Genomic DNA, 21861 nt, shown 5'->3' with positions numbered 1-21861 from the left:
CCGTACGGGAGTTGTAGAGATGAGACAAGATAGTAGCTACTAAACAATTGTATACCACGAAATTGGGGAGAAAAAGTGGTCAAATTCACACACACACAAAAAAAAGTAATATAGTTCAGGTGCTATGAGCATAAATACTGACATGTCATGAACAGTGTGTAATGGTTTCCCTACAACCGTGTCATCTTTTCACTCTTCTATTGACGGCAGACTCTTCATTGTCGAAAGGACCCACAAGTAAGCATTTCACAGTTAATCTACACCTGTTGTTTACGAAGTATGTGACAAATAAAGCAACATTTCTCAACCACTATTCTGCCTTCTTTTGTTGTTGGGTTTGTCTTCCCTTGATACACAATGTCTACATCTACCTCAGTAACTTTAGTATAGATTAGTGTGAATATAGCCCATAGCTAAAGGTTTAATCTTTACTGTGGCAATTTGTAGACCTGCCACTTCACAGGACACTGTATGCTGTTGACCATGCCGCAGATATGTGTAAAACCATTAATGAGCAAACATGCAGTTGCACTGAATCGTCCTAAACGTTTCAGTTACAGCTAGACACCAGCCTGGATGTAGCAGGGAAAAGAACCAGACACCAGTCTATGAATAGCAAAGTGAAATCATTGTAGAGAAGCAAAAATGAGAGTTGTGGGAAAGTATGCCTGTCTAGTCAAGTCTCTTAGTTCGAGGGCCTCTGTATAACTTCTAGTTCTCTCCTCATGGGCCCTATAGTTTCAGTGGAATATTTATGGCGGAGTTTAAATATGCCTGCAATGTCTTCCCCCAGCAAGAGCGATCCACTGGGGCATGATCAGAACTAAAGTACTGCAGGGGGCAGACATATTGGAAGGCTATGCATATCAGGAATCAAGGTAAGACCCACATGCAGACTGTCGAAGTAACAATGTTTATTGTAGCAACAGAGGCAGGCAAAGACTGGTAAAGGCAGGCAGGGGTCGGTAATCCAGCGTAAGGCAAAGGTACAGGACGGCAAGCAGACTCAGGGTCAGGGACAAGCAGAGAAGTCAGGCGGACGGGTACAGGATGAGGACAGGCAAAGATTAAAAACCAGGAGGACGAGAAAAGAGAAGCTGGGAAATGATAGGAGCTGACAGGAAAAACCCTGGTAAGCTTGAACAAACAAGACAATCTGGCAAAAAACAGACAGAACACCGGTATAAAAACACCGGGGATAATTGGGAAGATGGGCAACAACTGGAGGGAGGTGGAGATAAGCACAAGGACAGGTGAAACAGATCAGGGTGTGACAGTACCCCCCCCCCTCTAGGGACGCCACCTGGCGTTCCACCTGGGCGCATACCTGGTTGACTGGGGTGCCGGCGATGAGGGCCGGGTCCAAGATGTCTTTAGCACCTCTCCTCCGGGCCATAACCTGACTGACTTCAGGCAATGAGTGTGGCAGAACGGGCTCCAGCCCATGATGACACCAGTAGCCCAGTCAATGGAGGGATTGTGTCGTTGGACCCAAGAGAATCCCAATACCACGGGAACCTGCGGAGACTCAACCGGCAGACATTGGATAGTCTCGCTGTGGTTCCGACACTCGTAGGTTGACGGAGGTGGTCTGGTGGGTGACCCTGGCTATAGAGTGCCTGACCAGCGCTCTAATACCCATGGGAATGGAGAGTGGTTGAGTGGGGATGCCCAGCTCGGATGCCAGGGTAACGTCTATGAGACTCACATCGGCCCCCGAGTTGGAGTACCTCGAGAGACTTGGACCTCGAGAGACTGGTCCTCGAGAGACTGGTCGCCACACAGCAGGGTGGCATGGAGAGGGAGGCGAGTAAGGGGAGAACAATAATTATCTTTCAGACCCGCTAGGTCTCTTGAAGGGACAGGTCAACACAAAATGACCGGCAGTACCACAATACAGACAACTCTGTGTCTCAAGTCTGCGTATGCGGTCAGCTGGAGACTGCCTAGTCCTGCCGAGCTGCATGGGCTCGGGAAGAGGTGAATCGGCGGTCTCCTGAGGGACTTGGGTAAGCTCGGATCCTCTCGGGGACATACATGCCGGGGACTTCCGGAGTTCATCAGCTGCAAGGTGGAATCCCTGTGTGAGTGATTGGGACTGCAATCTAACTTCTTCTCCCTCCTACGTTAGCGTAGCCGACCAGCTATCCGGATGGTTAAAGCGATGAGTGAGTCGAGATCCGTCGGTAGTTCTCGGGCTGCCAGCTCATGCTTTACCTCCTCCGATAATCCGTGCAGGAACGTGTCAAACAGCGCTTCCGGGTTTCAGGTTCCCTCCGTTGCTAGCGTGCGGAACTCCACCACATAGTCTGCCACACTGAGGGTGTCCTGCCGAAGCTGGAGTAACTTCCGGGCAGCCTCTCTCCCGGACAAAAGAGCCTCGAACACCTTTCTCACCGGGATCAGGACAGGCAAAGGTCAAAAACCAGGAGGACGAGAAAAGAGAGACTGGGAAACAATAGGAGCTGAAAGGAAAAATGCTGGTAAGCTTGAACGAACAAGACGAACTGGCAATAGACAGAGAACACCGGTATAAATACACAGGGGATAATTGGGAAGATGGGTGACACCTGGAGGGGGGTGGAGACGAGCACAAGGGACGTGTGAAACAGATCAGGGCATGACCATGTATGCTGATGTGTATTCTTCAAACGATAAATAGGATTGTAGCATGCATTTATACTGTTGATTTTGAAAATATCAACAAAACAATACAATTTATCAGATTTTTTTCATAGCATTTGTGAAAATATAATCAGTCGATAATCCTGTTTATGGTTTATCTTGAATTGCAGAATGTAACTAATCTATTTTAAATTACGAATCATAATTTGTTTTATCAGATCTCATCTGATGAAAGACAGCAGGGTTTTCTCTATGCCACATTTCCATTGTCGTAGCTCATTCAAAACAAACTGATTTACTCTGGAACAGAGGACAGAGATTGAGTTTCCCTGTCGTGTTTCAATGATAATCCTCAAAGAGAGAAGTGAAAAGAACAATCTAGTAAACGGTAAACATGATTCATCAATTCCTTTCCCCATACTTATAACTGTTGTTATTGTCCTTCTTGTATATCACAGGATGACTTTCACACAAAGGTGCCATAGAAACAGTCCAGATTTGAACTGCTGTACTAATCCCTTTGTTTTATATAGAGTACAAGGAGCCTGACACAATATCCTGCTGGGCCTAAATCCAGATGAATAAAAAAATTATTTGGAGGGGAGGGCGGAGTTAATAGTTGTAGGGGATTAGTCTAGCATGAAAGTCTCAGTGTGAATGGGAGTATGGATAACTCAGATTAAGTAAGACCCTTAGCTCGCTGGCCAATGGCGATACATCGTTCAGTGCCAAAACTTTGCTCAGCATCTTCTAGATCTAGTTTATTTTCTCTTATCTGGAGTTTCTTCGAAATCCCCAACATAGTCTGCTCAGCAGAGAAACATTTTCAAAAGACAATTAGAAGGGAGTGGAATAGAACCTTCCCAGGGCACACTTCATGCACTTTGCTTTGATAAGGTTCAAATATTATGCTGGAGGAGTGAAGCCCTAACCGTGAACATGAAAAGTAGAACATGAAAAGTGGTTGCAGCACACCGCGGTACGCTGCTCAGCCCAACAGGAATAACATCTCCCTCAGTCTTACTGTTTGCTTTAGTGTACACAAAGGTCTGACAGGCCTTTGTGTTGAACACCCTTAATTTCGGCACTCCACACTTTCGTATAACTCAATGTAATATTTTGTACTTTGTGTGCCCTAGAAAAACCCCAAATTTGTTATTTTTGGTTTTTAAACTTTTTGAAGTCCAAAAGGCAATACACAGTGTTTACATAACACAGTCGCAGGACTCGCAGTTATACTATTGGCATTCAAACAATAACAATAGTAGTCTACATGGGATCAATTATTTATTATTTGTTTCTAATCTTCACAACTGTCGTGTTATGGGGCATCTCAAGGTTGCTGTGTCACCTGTCTGTCATGGTGTGTAACAAGGCCGATGCTGGGGTCATTCAGCTCTTACAGAGGCCCCTCAGTCTTTAATTAGCCAATTAACCCCGGAAATAAAAATACAGATGTCTGCCAAGCTGGTTGCAACATGTTCCTTGTGCTCCATATTTATTGATGGCCACCTGTTGTGCTTTTGAATTTCATTCTCTGCTGGGCATTTGTCTTCATATTATTTCTAATCTCTGTTATGGGTACACATCTGTGGAGGGCACCCTGCCTCAAGAGGGCATCTATGGACAAATTGAATTGATTGCAGCCATGATATGTGTTAGTGTTTCGGACAGAGTGTGAATGTGTCAGAAAGGGAAAGAGAGGGGTAGAAAGCAACAGAGTAGAAGGGATAGTGGTAGAGAAATGCTTTTCAGGCCTGTTCGAGTGAGAAAGCTGACTGGTGAGCGTTTGGCTCTTTGAAGTGAAGAGGAGCTTGCCGGGGTGAGTGCTGGCCTGTGCTTCAGCTTTCACCTCTCACACAGGGCTCAGAGGTCTCTCTCTCACCTGGACATCAAACACTGACCCCTGCTGGCCTCCTGAGCTTACACAGAGATTCCCTCCTGCCATAAGCTCTCTCTTATCCTCTCTTTCTCTTTTTGTTTCACTTTCTCTCCATCTGATTTTCTCCCATCTCCTTCCTTGCTCTTTCTCCCTTGGCATACTTTGGTTTTAATGGTTTGCCCTTCATTGGTGTATTTTTCTAACTGTAGCATCTCTGACACAGCTGACATTTGTTCTGAGATAGCTGCCTCTATGCCCAATATCCTCTAAAAAGTCAACTCAGTATGGATGGAATGGGAGAGAGGAAGACCTCAGTTCAGGGGCATTATCCACCCAGGGAGCTGGGGAGTCTCAGACTGGTGCATGGCTAATCACTTTAAACATTCCTTTTTGTTCCTGATGCCTGCCTCCTTTCAACCTTACATGAATGGAACATGGTCCCTTCCCCCTCTCTCTCCTGGCTATCTACCCTTGTCACTGTGGCAAACCAATTTCTCCTCCCACTTCATCAACCTATACTCACTATACATACAGTGGGGCAAAAAAGTATTTAGTCAGCCACCAATTGTGCAAGTTCTCCCACTTAAAAAGATGAGGCCTGTAATTTTCATCATAGGTATACTTCAACTATGACAGACAAAATGAGGAGAAAAAAATCCAGAAAATCACATTGTAGGATTTTTTATGAATTTATTTGCAAATTATGGTGGAAAATAAGTATTTGGTCAATAACAACAGTTTCTCCATACTTTGTTATATACCCTTTGTTGGCAATGACAGAGGTCAAACTGTAAGTCTTCACAAGGTTTTCACACACTGTTGCTGGTATTTTGGCCCATTCCTCCATGCAGATCTCCTCTAGAGCAGTGATGTTTTGGGGCTGTTGCTGGGCAACACAGACTTTCAACTCCCTCCAAAGATTTTCTGTGGGGTTGAGATCTGGAGACTGGCTAGGCCACTCCAGGACCTTGAAATGCTTCTTATGAAGCCACTCCTTCGTTGCCTGGGTGGTGTGTTTGGGATCATTGTCATGCTGAAAGACCCAGCCACGTTTCATCTTCAATGCCCTTGCTGATGGAGGTTTTCACTCAAAATCTCACGATACATGGCCCCATTCATTCTTTCCTTTACACGGATCAGTCGTCCTGGTCCCTTTGCAGAAAAACAGCCCCAAGCATGATGTTTCCACCCCCATGCTTCACAGTAGCTATAGTGTTTTTTGTATGCAACTCAGCATTCTTTGTCCTCCAAACACGACGAGTTTTTACCAAAAAGTTATATTTTGGTTTCATCTGACCATATGACATTCTCCCAATCTTCTTTTGGATCATCCAAATGCTCTCTAGCAAACTTCAGACGGGCCTGGACATGTACTGGCTTAAGCAGGGGGACATGTCTGGCACTGCAGGATTTGAGTGTGTTACTGATGGTAGGCTTTGTTACTTTGGTCCCAGCTCTCTGCAGGTCATTCACTAGTTCCCCCCGTGTGGTTCTGGGATTTTTGCTCACCGTTCTTGTGATCATTTTGACCCCATGGGGTGAGATCTTGCGTGTAGCCCCAGATCGAGGGAGATTATCGGTGGTCTTGTATGTCTTCCATTTCCTAATAATTGCTCCCACAGTTGATTTCTTCAAACCAAGCTGCTTACCTATTGCAGATTCAGTCTTCCCAGCCTGGTGCAGGTCTACAATTGTGTTTCTGGTGTCCTTTGACAGCTCTTTGGTCTTGGCCATAGTGGAGTTTGGAGTGTGACTGTTTGAGGTTGTGGACAGGTGTATTTTATACTGATAACAAGTTCAAACAGGTGCCATTAATACAGGTAATGAGTGGAGGACAGAGGAGCCTCTTAAAGAAGAAGTTACAGGTCTGTGAGAGCCAGAAATCTTGCTTGTTCGTAGGTGACCAAATACTTATTTTCCACCATAATTTGCAAATAAATTCATTAAAAATCCTACAATGTGATTTTCTGGATTTTTTTTTTCTCATTTCGTCTGTCATAGTTGAATTGTACCTATGATGAAAACTACAGGCCTCTCATCTTTTTAAGTGGGAGAACTTGCACAATTGGTGGCTGACTAAATACTTTTTTGCCCCACTGTACACATTGATGTATTTCTGTAGATATGTGGTAGTGGTTGAGTAGGGAGGGGCCTGAGGCCACACAGAGTGTTGTGAAATCTGTGAATGTATTGTCATGTTTTTAAAATGGTATAAACTGCCTTAATTTTGCTGGACCCCTGGAAGATGGGGATCCATAATAAATACAAATACAAATGGAGTCAACAGCAGACGCTCTGTCAGACTCCGAATCTCACTGATTAGGCCCCTGGAAACCAGCAAATAATTTTTCTCAGACTAGCTGACTTTTTATTATTACTTTTTAATTTTTAATTTTACCTTTATTTAACCAGGCAAGTCAGTTAAGAACACATTCTTATTTTCAATGACGGCCTGGGAACAGTGGGTTAACTGCCTGTTCAGGGGCAGAACGACAGATTTGTACCTTGTCAGCTCGGGGGTTTGAACTCGCAACCTTCCGGTTACTAGTCCCAACGCTCTAACCACTAGGCTACCCTGCCGCAAATCATACCCTGCCCCAAATCAGCCACCGCAACTCCCCAGATTACTGTATGTTTGTCTGTTTTCCCTCACTTTTCAGTCTGGAGCTCATCGTGGTTGAAATACCCTCCCTCTTACTGATGTGGAATGTTAACTGTCTGCAAAGTTCTGAAGCCTTAATGACAAAACAGGAAGGGGGATCACTCAGAGAGCTGGCTCCACATCTTGCTCTTTCCATCTCCATTGTAAACCAAGCCCAGTTGTGGTGAAGCTTGCAGTGTTGTTTCACATTGAAGCTGTTGTGTCCTTTTCTTTGACTGGAACCAGACTAGACAGTTATTGCAACCCAGGAGCACCACCGTCTAGTGATTGGCTGAACACCTCCTTAGGTTTCAGGTCACATCTCTCTCTCTTTCTCTCTTTACCTTACTCTTTTAATTGTCTCTTTTTATCTCACTCTTTATTTCTCTTCCCCCTCTATTTCTCTCTCCCTCCCTTTTTCTCCTTACAGCTGTCTCACTACTTCAGTCTCATACTTTCTCCTCTGCTTTTCGCAGGCTTTTGCTTCTCTCTGTGGTTTCCACGCTCTTCCCCTGTGCTTAAATGACCTATTTCAATATATCAGCTGAAGTGGGGCGGGAGAGAAAAGGAGTGCAGAGAGATTGACAGGGGAGAGTATGTGCCAAGAAGCATTGTGACTCCTGATGGCTTGTTTGGTGTCTATGGTTGCGTCTCCAGCTAGGCAGCATATGTAAATAGATATTCGTGTATGACTCCTGGGTGTCTGTGCCCATCTCATTTAGGCTTTGAGGATGTTATTTATATAACTAGGTAAGTCAGTTAAGAACACATTCTTATGTACAATGACGGCCTACTGGTGAACAGTGGGTTAACTACCTTGTTCAGGGGCAGAACGACAGATTGTCAGCTCGGAGATTTGATCCAGCAACCTTTCGGTTACAGGCCCAACGCTCTAACCACTTGGCTACCTGCCGCCCATGAGAAAGGCTGGACAGATGCATGAAACACACACGAACAGACAAACACAGGAACACGGCAGGGGACCTAAGCCCTCCCCTCTGTTTGCTTTCAGAAGAGAGGTCCAGAGAGATTGTCGTTGTTTCTGGGCTGACGGCTTGGTTCCATCCGCAGTGAGATTAATGTTAACACAGAGGGACTGGGTTGGTGGCAGCTGCAGCAGTAAAGGGGTCCATTTGTGGCCACATTTAAAATACCCAAATGTGGGACAACATGGTAATTTTGCAGGACAGTGGAGCCTACACGAATTCAAAATGTTGGCAGCATCGCATGACAATCATTTGATCTCAATCTGTTTCATGGGAATATGCATTTATATCTTCTTCAATTACTTTTTTGTGAGCAGCCTTTGTAGGTCATAAGAAACTTCCTTTACCATGGAGTGGAGTTTAGTCCGCTAAGTGAATTAGCAGCAAATGTAATGTTGAATGAGCATGGATAGCCTCAAGTTTCCTGTAGGCCTATTTTGTTTAAATCCAAGCAAATTCTGCCTAGTGGCGCGCTATTGAGTTTTGGGCGGAAAAAAATAAAGTGACTATTCAGCTAACCATCCTAAAATGAAATGACTAAGGTGGTATTTTTGGTGTAACAGTAGCATTATACAATGCTGTTATATTTGGTTATGTAGAACCTACTCCCACTCATGCACGTAGCCTACACGTTTGCTTTGCGCAAAAAAAATGCTGATGCAGAAACGAGAGGCCATGTGTGGCTGTTTTATGAAAATATAGGAATATTTAGCCAAGGCAACATTTCTGGTTGGACTCAGGAAATGTAAAACACATTTTTTTTAAATGGGATTGAGTGAAGTAGTAGTGGACTAAACTCCATTCCATGTTGAAGGAAGTTTCTGATGACCAGGCTTTGTGGAATCTAGGTAAGACTACATCGATTCACCTAAGGTCAATACTTAATTTTTTTAATGAAACGCCTACCTTGTATCAATATTTGTACTCTGTAGTTGCGTGCCTTTCTTTGTTTGCTGAAATCCTATTTTTTTTAATAAAGGTTAATCAAATACAACCACTGACTGTTTGTTGCTCTAAGATGGCAACACAGTGTAAATGTGAATGTGCCAATTGAATCGCAACATGGAAACAGTCAGTGGTTGTATTTTAACGTTTATTGAAAAGTATATTTCAGCAAACAATGAAAGGCACACACCTAAATTATTGAAGCATTAACCTTGGGCAAATCACTAAGTGGAAGTAGCAGCAATTAAAATGTTGAATGAGCAACTAAGAGCATGGTAAATAGCCTCACATTTTTGATGAAATGACCTTATCTTTCAATACAGCTATTTACATTTAACATTTTTACATACTTTTGTAGAGCTTCATTAGAAGCACGCTTTTTGTAAGTACAGTGGTTCGTCCTTTACAAGTACTGCGGCACAGCTTGCATGGTGCCATAGAATTCTATAGCACGTTATTTAAATGTGAACCACTGGTACCATTAATGCGAGTTAGTGCTAGTTTGACCACCATAGGGCATCTTTGAGAAGCATTTGATAGCCTTCAATAGTGGCTGTACTAGAGAATTTTAAACCTATTTTTGTAAGAACATAGTATATGAGACCGATTTTAAGAAATGTTGCTTAATGAATTAGATTTATATTATGGTGTTTATATTCTAAGAAAAACCCTCTGAGTTTCCGTGGATGGAAAATATGGCGCTGTACAATGTGACGGTCTGGAGTAGGCTACACAGTACTGGGCTATTTAGCTAAAGAATCCCTGTGTCGGGCACGGGGGAGACCGGACTTTAACACCCCTATGCGGAGGAAGGAGTAAGCTGTCCTTGTAAATAAGAATTTGTTCTTAACTGACTTGCCTAGTTAAATAAAGGTTACACTAAGAGCATAACATTTCTACACCATACTTTTAGTCTAACCGCTTTGCGCTGCTCTGAGACATGCATGGGGACTGATCTTGATAAACCAATGAGATTTTTATTTTGACCGAATCTCCGGAGATTTGGTCAAAATAAAAATCTCATTGGTTTATCAAGATCAGTCCCCATGCATGTCTCAGAGCAGCGCAAAGTGGTGCTAAAATAGTTGTAGGCTATTGCTTCAAATCCTATTGCTTCTAACTTCAATATGCTCTTTAAATAAATAAGAAGAATTGTGTGTGTGCGTTCACGCGAGGGGTGGGGGAGAATTCTGGCAGGGGGGACATTTTCGGCACAACCCCCGGCACGGGTATCTGTAGCAAGGCATTTTGCATTGCGACACAGTGACAGCTGCACCACTGGGGAGGCCCCATCCACAAAGTATCAAAGTAAAAAGTGGTGTTAGTAAAGGTATATTGTCCTGCTAATAGCCCATAATGGGCTATTATAATACTGTACATGGTGTCCGATACTTAAAATTGTACCAGCCTTTTAAGCATTCTAGTACAGTTAAATAGTTAACACACACACACACACAGGTCTAAGGCACTGCATCTCAGTGCAAGAGGCGTCACTACAGTCCCTGGTTCAAATCCAGGCTGTATCACATCCGGCCGTGATTGGGAGTCCCATAGTGCGGCGCACAATTAGCCCAGCGTCATCTGGGTCGTCATTGCAAATAAGAATTTGTTCTTAACTGACTTGCCTAGCTAAATAAAGGTTACACACACACACACACACACACACACACACACACACACACACTGACCAAAAAGTTATTTTGTTGGCATTTACATTTGTCCCCATTACATTAAAACATAATCAAAATCTATTTCTTCACTTACTCCGTGTCACTGTTCTCCCCTTGGATAACATGGGCGTGTGAGTGTGAGAAAGGAGTGCAAAGTAAGAGAGAGAGTGAAAGAGAAACATACACGTACAGTACTCTATACTGACCCCACCAGTTTGTAGTCTATCGAGAATAAATGCTAGAGGTAGATATTCTGTTATGTACCCCTATTACTTGTCTTCTGTCGTGTTGCTTAAGTGATTCGAGTGCCACTGCTATGACACAAGCAGGCTTGGTGGTGTGTCCAGTAAGTGTTATGATGCTCTATTCAACTTCTTCTAGTCTTTCCCTCACTGTTGATGTCATCTCTTGCAAACAACATTAGCGGACCACTGACCACCTGCAGATGGGCGAAATCAAAAGAGGACAGAGCTAGGGCTAGAATGGGTGTTGGACCTGCCACAGTGTTCTCAACCTTGTGTCCCTGCTCTTAGTGTTCTAAGAGTCGCTCTGCTCCAGTTGTATTTCTCTCTGGCTCCCAGGAACAGCTGCCAGACATACATTTTAGCCAGGCATTGAGAGGCCTTCCTCCTGGGGTCCTTCCCTTCCCAGCATGAGTCTCAGCCTCAGGTCCTAATATACTGTCTCCTGTCACTGTGGATGCCAAATACCTTCCTCTGCATATAAATGAGCAAAGTATCTTTTCAAATAGCCTTTGCAGGTGTCTGGTATCGTTCTCCACTCCAAAGAAAACTTCAGCATAAAAATATAGTATGTGACAAAAAAAGGAAGCAGGTGTTGGAGCCCATGCGAGGCAACACCCATCGCATCTTGCTAATTACACTGATTTGCGTTATGCTCCTTAAGATTGACTTTGCTATCAGGATCCACTTATAACTCTGTTCTTATCTCCTCTGGATTTAGAGAGATGCAAAGTTTCCCCTTCTCAAATTGGAAATTAACGGCATGCAGGGATGATGAGGAGAGGCAGCATAGCAATTGCAGCCTCTGGACGAAAAAACAACCCTCCAGATCAACTAAAATAGACCTACTTGAAAAGGATGGGGAGGAAATGGGATAATTAATAGTAACTCATCAGTGGTGTTAACTGAGATTTCCTCTACCCTCCCCCACTTACCTCCCTTCTTCCATCCTCCCCTTACAAGAAGGAGGAGGTGGAATATTTGATGCACTCCTCATTTCAAGTCCACATTTTGAGAGGAGAAAACCAAGCTTCCTGTACGTTTGTTTTTTTCACCCTGTTTTTTTATTTTTTTATCTGTCATGATAATAGCAGGAACAACTGGTATTAACCCAATGAATTTTGGACTTCTAAAGACAGTGTTTGAGCTACAGGGCTCTACCATATACCAACCATTAGTCTGTGTGATTAATGGGGGCTGAGATAGAGAGATGTTTGTAAGACAAGGGTGGATAATAATGTCTGTAGAGTCCGAAGCGTTTGAGCTTCAAACTATTAAAAGCTGTTTTGTTCTATGACGCTCACAATCTACATGAGTCATTCAAAGTCAAATCAAATCTGTCACACACGTGTTTAGCAGGTGTTATTGCGGGTGTAGCTTGTGTTTCTAGCTCCAACAGTGCAGTAATATCTAACAATTTCACAACATACACAACACACATTTAAACTCAGTTTTTCACAATTCCTGACATTTAATCCTAGTAAAAATTCCCTGTCACTTTATTTTAAGATTGTGAAATGTCAGAATAATAGTAGAGAGTGATTTATTTCAGCTTATATTTATTTCATCCCATTCCCAGTGGGTCAGAAGCTTACATACACTCAATTAGTATTTGGTAGCATTGCCTATAACCTCTCTAGGGTACGTGGGACGGTAGTGTCCCATCTGTCAACAGCCAGTGAAAGTGCAGGTTTCCAACGATTGTTGGAAAGATTACTTGTGTCATGCACAAAGTAGATGTTCTAACCGACTTGACAAAACTATAGTTTGTTAACAAGACATTTGTGGATTGGTTAAAAAAATAGTTTAATGAGTCCAACCTAAGTCTATGTAAATGTCCATCTTCTAAGTAATGGGATGTAAATTAAGAATATATAAATACATGGACAAGCAATGTCATACCAGCATAGACTAAGATACAGTAGAATAGTATAGAATACAGTGTATATATACATGTAAGATGAGTGATGTGCTAGAGTAGCCTCTAAGTAATTGCTATTTAACAGTCTGATGGCCTTGATGGTCTTTCGGTCCCAGCTTTGATGATAGCAGGGCATGGTTGGTTGTTGTACTTGATGAGATTGTTTACCTTCCTGTGATATCGGGAGCTGTAGGTTTCCTGGAGGGCAGATAGTTTTGATGCGTTGGGCAGACCGCACCACCTTCTGGAGAGCCCTGTGGTTGAGAGTGGTGCAGTTTCCATACCAGCGGTGATACAGCACAATAGGATACTTTCAACTGTAAAAGTTTGAGGGTTTTGGGTGCCAAGCCAAATTTCTTCAGCCTTCTGAGGTTGAAGAGGTGCTGTTGCGCCTTCTTCACCACACTGTCTGTGTGGGTGGACCATTTCAGTTTGTCCGTGATGTGTACGCATAGGAACTTGAAGCTTTCCACTTTCTCCACTACGGTCCCATTGATGTGGATAGGAGGTTGCTCCCTCTGCTGTTTCCTGAAGTCCACGATCATCTCCTTTGTTTTATTGACATTGAGTGAGAGTTGGCACCACACTCCCAGAGCCCTCACCTCCTCCCTATAGACTGTCTGGTCATTGTTGGCAATCAAGCCTGCTAATGTTGTGTCGTCTGAAAACTTGATGATTGAGTTGGAGGTGTGCTTGGCCACGCAGTCATGGGTGAACAGGGAGTACAGGAGGGGGCTGAGTACGCCCTCTTTTGGGGCCCCAGTGTTTAGGATCAGCGAAGTGGAGGTGTTGTTTCCTACCTTCACCACCTGGACCTGTCAGCAAGTCCAGGACCCAGTTGCATAGGGCGGGGTTCAGACCCAGGGCCTCGAGCTTGTTGATGAGCTTGGAGGGTACTATATGGTGTTGAATGCTGAGCTATAGTCAATGAAAAGCATTCTTACATAGGTATCCCTCTTGTCCAGATGGGATAGGGCATTGTGATGGCGATTTGTATTGTCTGTGGATCTAATGGGGCGATAAGCAAATTGGAGTGGGTCTAAGGTGACAGGTAAGGTAAAGGTAATATGATCCTTGACGAGTCTCTCAAAGTACTTCATGATGACAGAAATGAGTGCTACAGGGCGATAGTCATTTACTTAATTTCCTTTCTTGGGTACAGGAACAGTGGTGGCCATCTTGAAGCATGTGGGGACAGCAGACTGGAATAGGGAGAGATTGAATATGTCCGTAAACACACCAGCTAGCTGGTCTACTCATGCTCTTAGGGCGCGGCTAGGGATGCCGTCTGGGCCAGCAGCCTTGCGAGGGTTAACACTCACGTCGGCCATGGAGAAGGAGAACCCACTATCCTTGGTAGCGGGCCACGTCGATGAAAGTGGTCAAAGAAGGGGTTCTTCTACATAGACTATTGTGATCTTCTATGAAGAAGAACCACTTCTAACGAAATCATACTGTAATAGCTCACATATTTACTGTCACAAACTCTGAACTCCGCACAATTGTCACCGACTAGTTGGAGATTCATTTTCCAGTGAGCAAACCATTTCTGTACTTAACATTTATATAAATACATTTTTATTAGGTTTTTGCTTTGGCGGAACCATGTTTTTTTATTGATATTTGCAACTGTTTATGTCTAATTACTTTGCATTCTTTTTGTAGCCCTGGTTGTCCTTAAAAGGAAATGGTAAACACTTAATTGTGAGGTTAAATATAATGGCTGTCATACGTATGAGTGTATCACAAACCTTCAGGGACTGAGGATGATTGGAGTTGTCTTTTAAACTGTTAAATGTTTTATTTAATGTAAAAGCAAATGGCCTCAGAGACCTCACAGCAGCACCTGAGGGCACCTAACCACAATAGCTTTCAATATGACTACACTGAGTGTACCAAACATTAAGAAGACTTTCCTAATATTGAGTGGCACCCCCCCAGCCTAAATTCGTTGGGGCATGTCAAACGTTTTCCACCGGGATTCTTTCCCATGTTGACTCCAGCGAGTCCCACAGTTGGCTGGATGTCCTTTTGAAACATTCTTGATACACATGTGAAACTGTTGAGCGTGAAAAACCCGGCAGCATTGCAGTTCTTGACATACTCAAACTGGTGCACATACCCTGTTCAAAGATACTTTAATCTTTTGTTTTGCCCATTCACGATCCTAATGGCACACGTACACAATCAATGTCTCAATCGTCTCAAGGCTTAAAAATCCTTCTTTATCCTTTCTCCCCCCTTCATCTACACTGATTTGAAGTGGATGTAACAAGTGACCGAACATAATTGATCATAGTTTTCACCTGGATTCACCTGGTCAGTCTATGTCATGGAAAGACCAGGTGTTCCTAATATATTGTACACTCAGTGTATACTATTCAACTCAGTGACAAAGAATGAGTGCAGTGGAGCAGCCTGTTGAGAGAATTCCCCATCATCCTTATGAGGTTATGAGGTTAGACTGAATTATTAATGCCCGGGGAGCCAGATACATTATTTAATGTTGTATGCAGTGGGGATGGATGTGTAAATAACTAAATAATATGGACACTCTATTTTATGTAATGCAAATTAGACCAGCAACCTCGCCAACCACTATCCTCCTGTAACTGGTGTTACACAATAGACAATATCTGGATCCAGCTACATGGACCCCATATAGTGTTAAGATGTGTGCATGGGTAAGTGTCCCTATCCACATAACAGTGAAGAAGGTGTGAGAGATAAAAATAGGTATTTTGACCTCATTGAGACTTAATGGTTAAGTAAAAATAAATGAGTAGGGACTGTGTTTTTTCCTGACCATCTGATCTGACCATGAAGGACTGGGAGAATAACATGTATGGAATGTCTCTCCACAGGTCTCTCAGATGTGTGCTCATTTTCTAATCGTGTGGACAGCTAGTTAGCATATCCTCTTTAATTTGTTTCCCAGGTGGCTTGGTGACGCCAGCATTTATTTTAATCGGTGGGGATTCATTACCCATAGCGCCTGTGAACTAGTTATAACTGAGGTGTGTGCTGAGAGATGAGAGGGGCAGAAGGCTGAGCAAAAGTTTGTGAATTGGTTAAAGTTGCATATGAATTTTGTTTGGGCTTTGTGTGCGGATTTGTGTGTGTGTGTGTGTGTGTGTGTGCGCGTGTGTGTGTAATTGGGTGGCGGTGGTGTTGATGTTAGGATCTGCTTTGGCACTTGGTTTGTTTTATATAACATAAGCAGCATTTTCTCCAAGACTCTATCCAAGCGGAAAGTGTCTGTCCCCTTAAATGAGCAAATGCATGCTACACCCTGAATACAGCATATGTAAATGGAGACGAATAATCAGAGATTCACTAGCAATGCCAACTGTGCATAGCAAACACCTCATTATGTGGTAAAGCAGGGGTGCCACAAAACAGATGAGCAAAGACATGTGAAGTCTAATTTGTGAAGCTACATATGAGAATAGAATGATCCAGGGAGACAGACAGCCCAATCCCTGATTTGATGCACATGTCAAAGGGGGAGCAAATTGTTGAACAAATTGCCCACCTATGACATCTTTATTCAGTGACATTGTATCCTTGTGAGCTTCTGACAACTTTCTATTATGTTTGCACCTTGCTCTGTTCTTTGGTAATACCCTGAGAGTCGTGGCAACAGTACCAGTGGATTTGTGAAGTTCTTATGATTACTGTGATGCTGAAGAGGTCGTCTTTTCATAAAGGGGATGCAGGTTAATGTATTCTCTTATAAATAGATGGTATTATAACTGTTACTGTAATTTAATTATACCAATGTGTTTTCATTAATCTATTTTATGAGAATTTGTAAGATTCTTGTTTGCATAAAATAGATGGAGACCAGTCTTATCAATAATAGGTAACAGAATTTATTCTCGGAGCGCGCTGCCACGTTACCACGAGCAACAGTTTATTTACAATAACATGACGTCATTTCATTGCTTGTAAAATGAATCTCCTCCTCTCGACCGAGACAAAGGGAACTTTAAAAGTTCATTCTGACCCCCCTAGCACATACAAAGGACACACAACACAACTGAATTAACTTTTGACCCCTCAACATTATCGATCACCACTTAGCTGACAGTTCTAATTAACAGAACACCTAGGAATGTACTCACTGCCTTATCTAAAACACCCCAGAGCTCAGTTTCGTCGGTTCAACCATAGGTTAACTACCTTATCTGTTTAGTTAATCCACAAACCATTCCTTTCTTCCTAGTTGGAATGGTATTCATTAACTTTAATTATTCCTTGTCCGTGTCACACAATCCCTTCTTATGAACTCATATTGTTAATCCGATATAATAAAACAGAGTACAAGTTTACTTAGTTACAGTTTTATTTAAAATAAGACTATTGTTCAGTCATTATATCATAATTTTCCTAACAATAACTTACACAGAAGACTAGTTCTGAGCATATTTGAGCAGGTAAGAATTTTAAGATACAAAAACAGAAAGTGTACAGTAATGTGTTCCATTTCAATTGAAGTTTAGAAGAGTCATTTAGTTTTTCTAGGGCAGAGGTTACCAAACTGTGGGGCGCACAGTTTTTTTGTTTGTTTTTTAACTCTTGAAAGTTGTAATAGTAAAATACACAAGGTGACATTTCGAAATTGTGTAGTGCATCATCACATTTACATTTACATTTAAGTCATTTAGCAGACGCTCTTATCCAGAGCGACTTACAAATTAAACCCAACAATGCAGTAATCAATATCAATGTAGTACTACAAATAACATAAGGTAGAACAAAAACACAAATAAAAATAAGAAATAATAACACGAGAAGTAAGTAAGCTACACAAAATACTCTGCGGGCTGAACTATTTATAACTTGTCAGAAATGGAACAGATCAACTAGCCCATGTCAGCTAGGTTTGTTAGCCCATAGATTTTGTAATAATGTTTGAGTCACTCAAATATCACATGAATACACATTAGACATGGCAAAATATATAGAATTGGAAGTAAATGCACTTTAAAACTTCACCTTTTAACCTTGGCACTGTCTCAAACATCATATTTAGGTTCACGCTGTGCCTGATGCCAAATTATAATGTAATTACTTAGCGGGATAGAGACACCGCGAGGGAGAGAGATAGAGGGCAAAATTGAAATGTGAAGGCTGGGCTGGGCCATACACTATATAGACCAGTCAGAGCAGAAAAGACACTCCAGTTCTGATGCTCCAGCTCTCGCCTGATTAGTCCCTGTGGAGAGAAATCAGCATGCTTCATTTATAGCTCCAGTAAGGAATAATATACTGGCAGCGTTTGGATGTGTCAAGTCCCATATCTTTGGCTGTTCTATTAGAAATAGATCCCTGTGCAGGACAATTAACCTCTGGCCCGCGCCATGTGGATCCCTTCAGTAACGGCTTAGCATGGGCCATAAATCAGCTCCCCGGGGTGAAGAAGAGGAGAAACCTAGCCCAACTCAACATTCATTACTCTGTTGGCTCTCTGGCTGGGCTGCTACTATTCTCTGCTACCAATTACAATGCTATAGAGTTTCCAGTTTTAGCATATTATCATCGAAATGTAATGGAGGTTGGAGGAGGTGAGCAAGGCTGACTCCTGTGCGTTTGCGCGCCACTGAATAAATCGTCTGGCAGACGATTCGTCTGGCAGCTTAATACGTAATTCCTTAAGTCCACAGTACGTCTGCTATCTGTTCTTACAGGCTTGGAATGAACCATCTAGTTAGTAGACCAAACCTAGTTTTTTTATGATTGCCTATAATATTTGAACTTCCAGACAACAAAATTGCCAATGATCTGTAATGGTTTTGGTGTCCTCTTGTTCATCAGCTGTAAAATTGCTTTGAAGCTGACTGTAGTCCGTGCGTCTGCTGCTTAATGGCAAAATGGTCAAATTTGAACCATTTGCTTAATGGTGGATTAGAGTCCAGAATGAGTGTTAATAAAGCAGTGGACCAGCAGGGTGACCTTGAGGGTCTGGTTCTAGTCCTCCCCATCAGTAGCCCCGATACGTCTCTAGGCTCTCACTGTCGCGCTCCAACTCTGGCTGGGGGAATCAGTGGCTGCCCACTTCTAGCCTGTAATTTTCACAACACTGGGCTAATGTGTGAGATGGCAACAGATGCTGTGAGAGGAGATGGACGCAAATTATGCCCAAGGGCCTTAAAAGCTCTGGCTATTAAATATAATTTGGAAATATTTTGCTTTTTGGTATGTGGAATGTAGCATGTTGTGATGTATTACAGTACAATAATAATCACAGACCCCTGGTTGCCATCCCTCTCTCCCTCCCCAACGTTATTAGTGTGTGTGTTTATGTGGCTGTGCTTAGGGCATGTGCGCTGTAGTTTGTTTGTGTTTTATGGGAAGGGGAATTCTTTACAAAAGCAGGGGGCCATCATTGCCTTTGCCAGGATCTGTGTGTTTATGTGTGTGTGTGTGTTGCAAGGTTTGTGTTTTTATATTTGTTTTTATTTCTATTAGTTTAAAGTTTTTTGTTGTTTCGGTTAGTTTTCCGATCCATTTTACTCATTTTTATTTAGCTAAAGTTTTCTAAAAACATTTATTTTGTTTTCATATTATTTAGTTTTGGTGTGTGGGACAGAAAGTAGCCTATGCATGGGAGGCTAGGAGCCATTTATGTATTTTTATAGTTTTTGTGTTTTGGGGGATGTCAGTTCTTTCCACTGTGGGGTAGTAATGCATAAGGTGCTCAAATCAAAGTTTATTTGGCACGTGCGCCGAATACAACCTTACAGTGAAATGCTTACTTACAGGCTCTAACCAATAGTGCGAAAAACTTTCTTAACCTGTTTTCTCTTTTCCATCATGGGATATGGTTTGTAGATTGCTGTGGATTATTATTATTTTAATCAATTTTAGAATAAGGCTGTAACGTAACAAAATGGAATACTTTGCGAAGGTACTGTATATGTACAGTGCATATATAATATATATATATATATACACACAAATACATTTGATATTCAGACATTATAAACAATGGCAACACTGCCATGTTGATCTTAGCCTTGCTGTTGGAAAACCACATTAGTGTCTGACTTTCAGTAGATGCACCTACCCCGACTTGTCGTCTACAGTCAGTTGCTTTAGCCTTACCACTCAAACTCGCCCGCATCTGCGGTGCTGTTCCTGGCAACGTCATCTCGCCGAATCTACCTTGAAATTATAAAGCCAATCTCAATGTGACCTGCCAGATTCAGAAGCTTAAAAACCCCATTACAAAAAAAGCTGACCATAATTCATAATGGTTTTTATTTTAATTTATTTAAAAAAAATTTAAATAATGGTTTCAGTATAGTTAGTTTTTCAAACGGGTTTGTTAATTATTTAATTTACGTTTACTAGTAATAGAAAGAGGGTTAGGGTTAGGGATATCGTGGTGAAATATAGCCCAAATGAGCCAGTACACAACAACACTGTAATAATAACTACTGATAGTGGAACGTTTCTGAAGTGAAGGCAGGTGTTGTTGGGGATTGATGGTGGGTTCTCACCTACTGCAACAATCCCTTTATTCTCTATGGAGCTTCATGTTATCATCAGGAAAATACAAAATCAGATGCAATTACTGATTTATGGTAGCCATGGCTGAACTGTGTGTCCATTTTGGGCTTAAATCTTTTCAATCCTATGAAATCTAATTAAATGTGATTATGTGCAGTCCATAAAAAAATATAATTCATTAATCCCTTGATATTGAATGCCATTTACTTCATCATGTGTGACGTCCCACTTAATGTCATCTCCTTCTCTCTCTCCTCAGCAGCAGGCTGCACCTTTGACGAGGATTCTGAGCCCAGTCTGTGTGACTTCACCCAAGGGGAGGAGGATGACTTTGACTGGCAGCTCTTCAGGACACACAACTCACCCTACGCCTCTTCTGACCTCCTGCGTGGTGAGTTCCTGCTCTTATTATGCTTCAGAGTATTGAAGTATTCTCAGGTGCTAACCTGGTATCCACTATGGTATCCAATGCAAGTATCACTTTCACTTTGTGGATGGGTTATCTGTATCAGCAAGTATAAGAAACAAGGACTGGGGGGTGAGACATCTCGAGTCTTAATGTGTGATGTTATCCTCCCTGGATTACAATCTTTAGATTATCAGTGTGCTAGCCAACATCACTGCCTTTCTAAAAAGACAGTGCCTGCTCTTCTTAGGTGCATGTTTGTTCAAATGAGATGCTGAAGCTGTCCAGAAGCTGTGGGTGTTTTGGAAAAACTTCAAAGTGTGGAAGCCTGCCTAGGATTATTAAAACCTCTTAGAGCCCCCCCCCCTACTTTGTGCAATTCCCGCCTGAAGACATACCCAAATCTAACAGCCTGTAGCTCAGGCACAGAACCAAGGATATGCATATTCTTGGTACCATTTCAAAGAAAACACTCTGAAGTTTGTGTAAATGTGAATTGAATGTAGGAGAATATAACACAATGGTTTAGATAAAACAATGAAAAAAACGATACGTTTTTTATTTTTATTTTTGTATCATCATCTTTAAAATGAACAAGATAAAACAAACATTCAGATAGGATGATAAGGGACAATTTCGGTGAAAAATATAAGAGGGCAACAGTACTTTGTGCAAAGTTTCAGAATGATAACTTCCAAAATGAGTGTGCTACATGACATTTATCATGAAGTCACCCAGGTGTCCCACACAAGTAGCCCAAATGTACCCAAGTGGCCAAATTGGTGAAGGTATACATTTTGAACCAAATAACTATATACAAAATACCAAAATGGTATTCTAACACACCCCCTCAAAAAAATTGAGGAAAAAAAAAATGGGGGAAAAAATAATTATGAATTAAAAAATATATGAAAAAATATATATATTTATATATACATTTACAAAATAACATGGGTAACTATTTACACACTTTCAATATTTGGAAGACCCTCAGTCCTCTATCAAATCAAATCTATTTATATAGC

General features: G+C 42.0%; 1 protein-coding gene across 3 annotated transcripts in view; it reads left to right on the top strand.

The window, feature by feature from the left end:
• The window catches only part of LOC115141434 (receptor-type tyrosine-protein phosphatase U), a 272604-nt gene that overhangs the window by 37851 nt on the left and 212892 nt on the right, over nt 1–21861 (top strand). For 2 of the 3 annotated variants that reach the window (XM_029680301.2, XM_029680299.2), the window contains exon 2: nt 20690–20821. In XM_029680301.2, the coding sequence (XP_029536161.1) occupies nt 20690–20821 (132 nt within the window). The remainder of the gene's footprint in view (nt 1–20689; nt 20822–21861) is intronic. The other variant, XM_065000165.1, reaches the window with a different exon arrangement.

Source organism: Oncorhynchus nerka, linkage group LG14 (assembly GCF_034236695.1).
Source record: "Oncorhynchus nerka isolate Pitt River linkage group LG14, Oner_Uvic_2.0, whole genome shotgun sequence".
Classification (NCBI taxonomy): domain Eukaryota; kingdom Metazoa; phylum Chordata; class Actinopteri; order Salmoniformes; family Salmonidae; genus Oncorhynchus; species Oncorhynchus nerka.
This window is presented reverse-complemented; position numbering and strand designations above follow the sequence as displayed.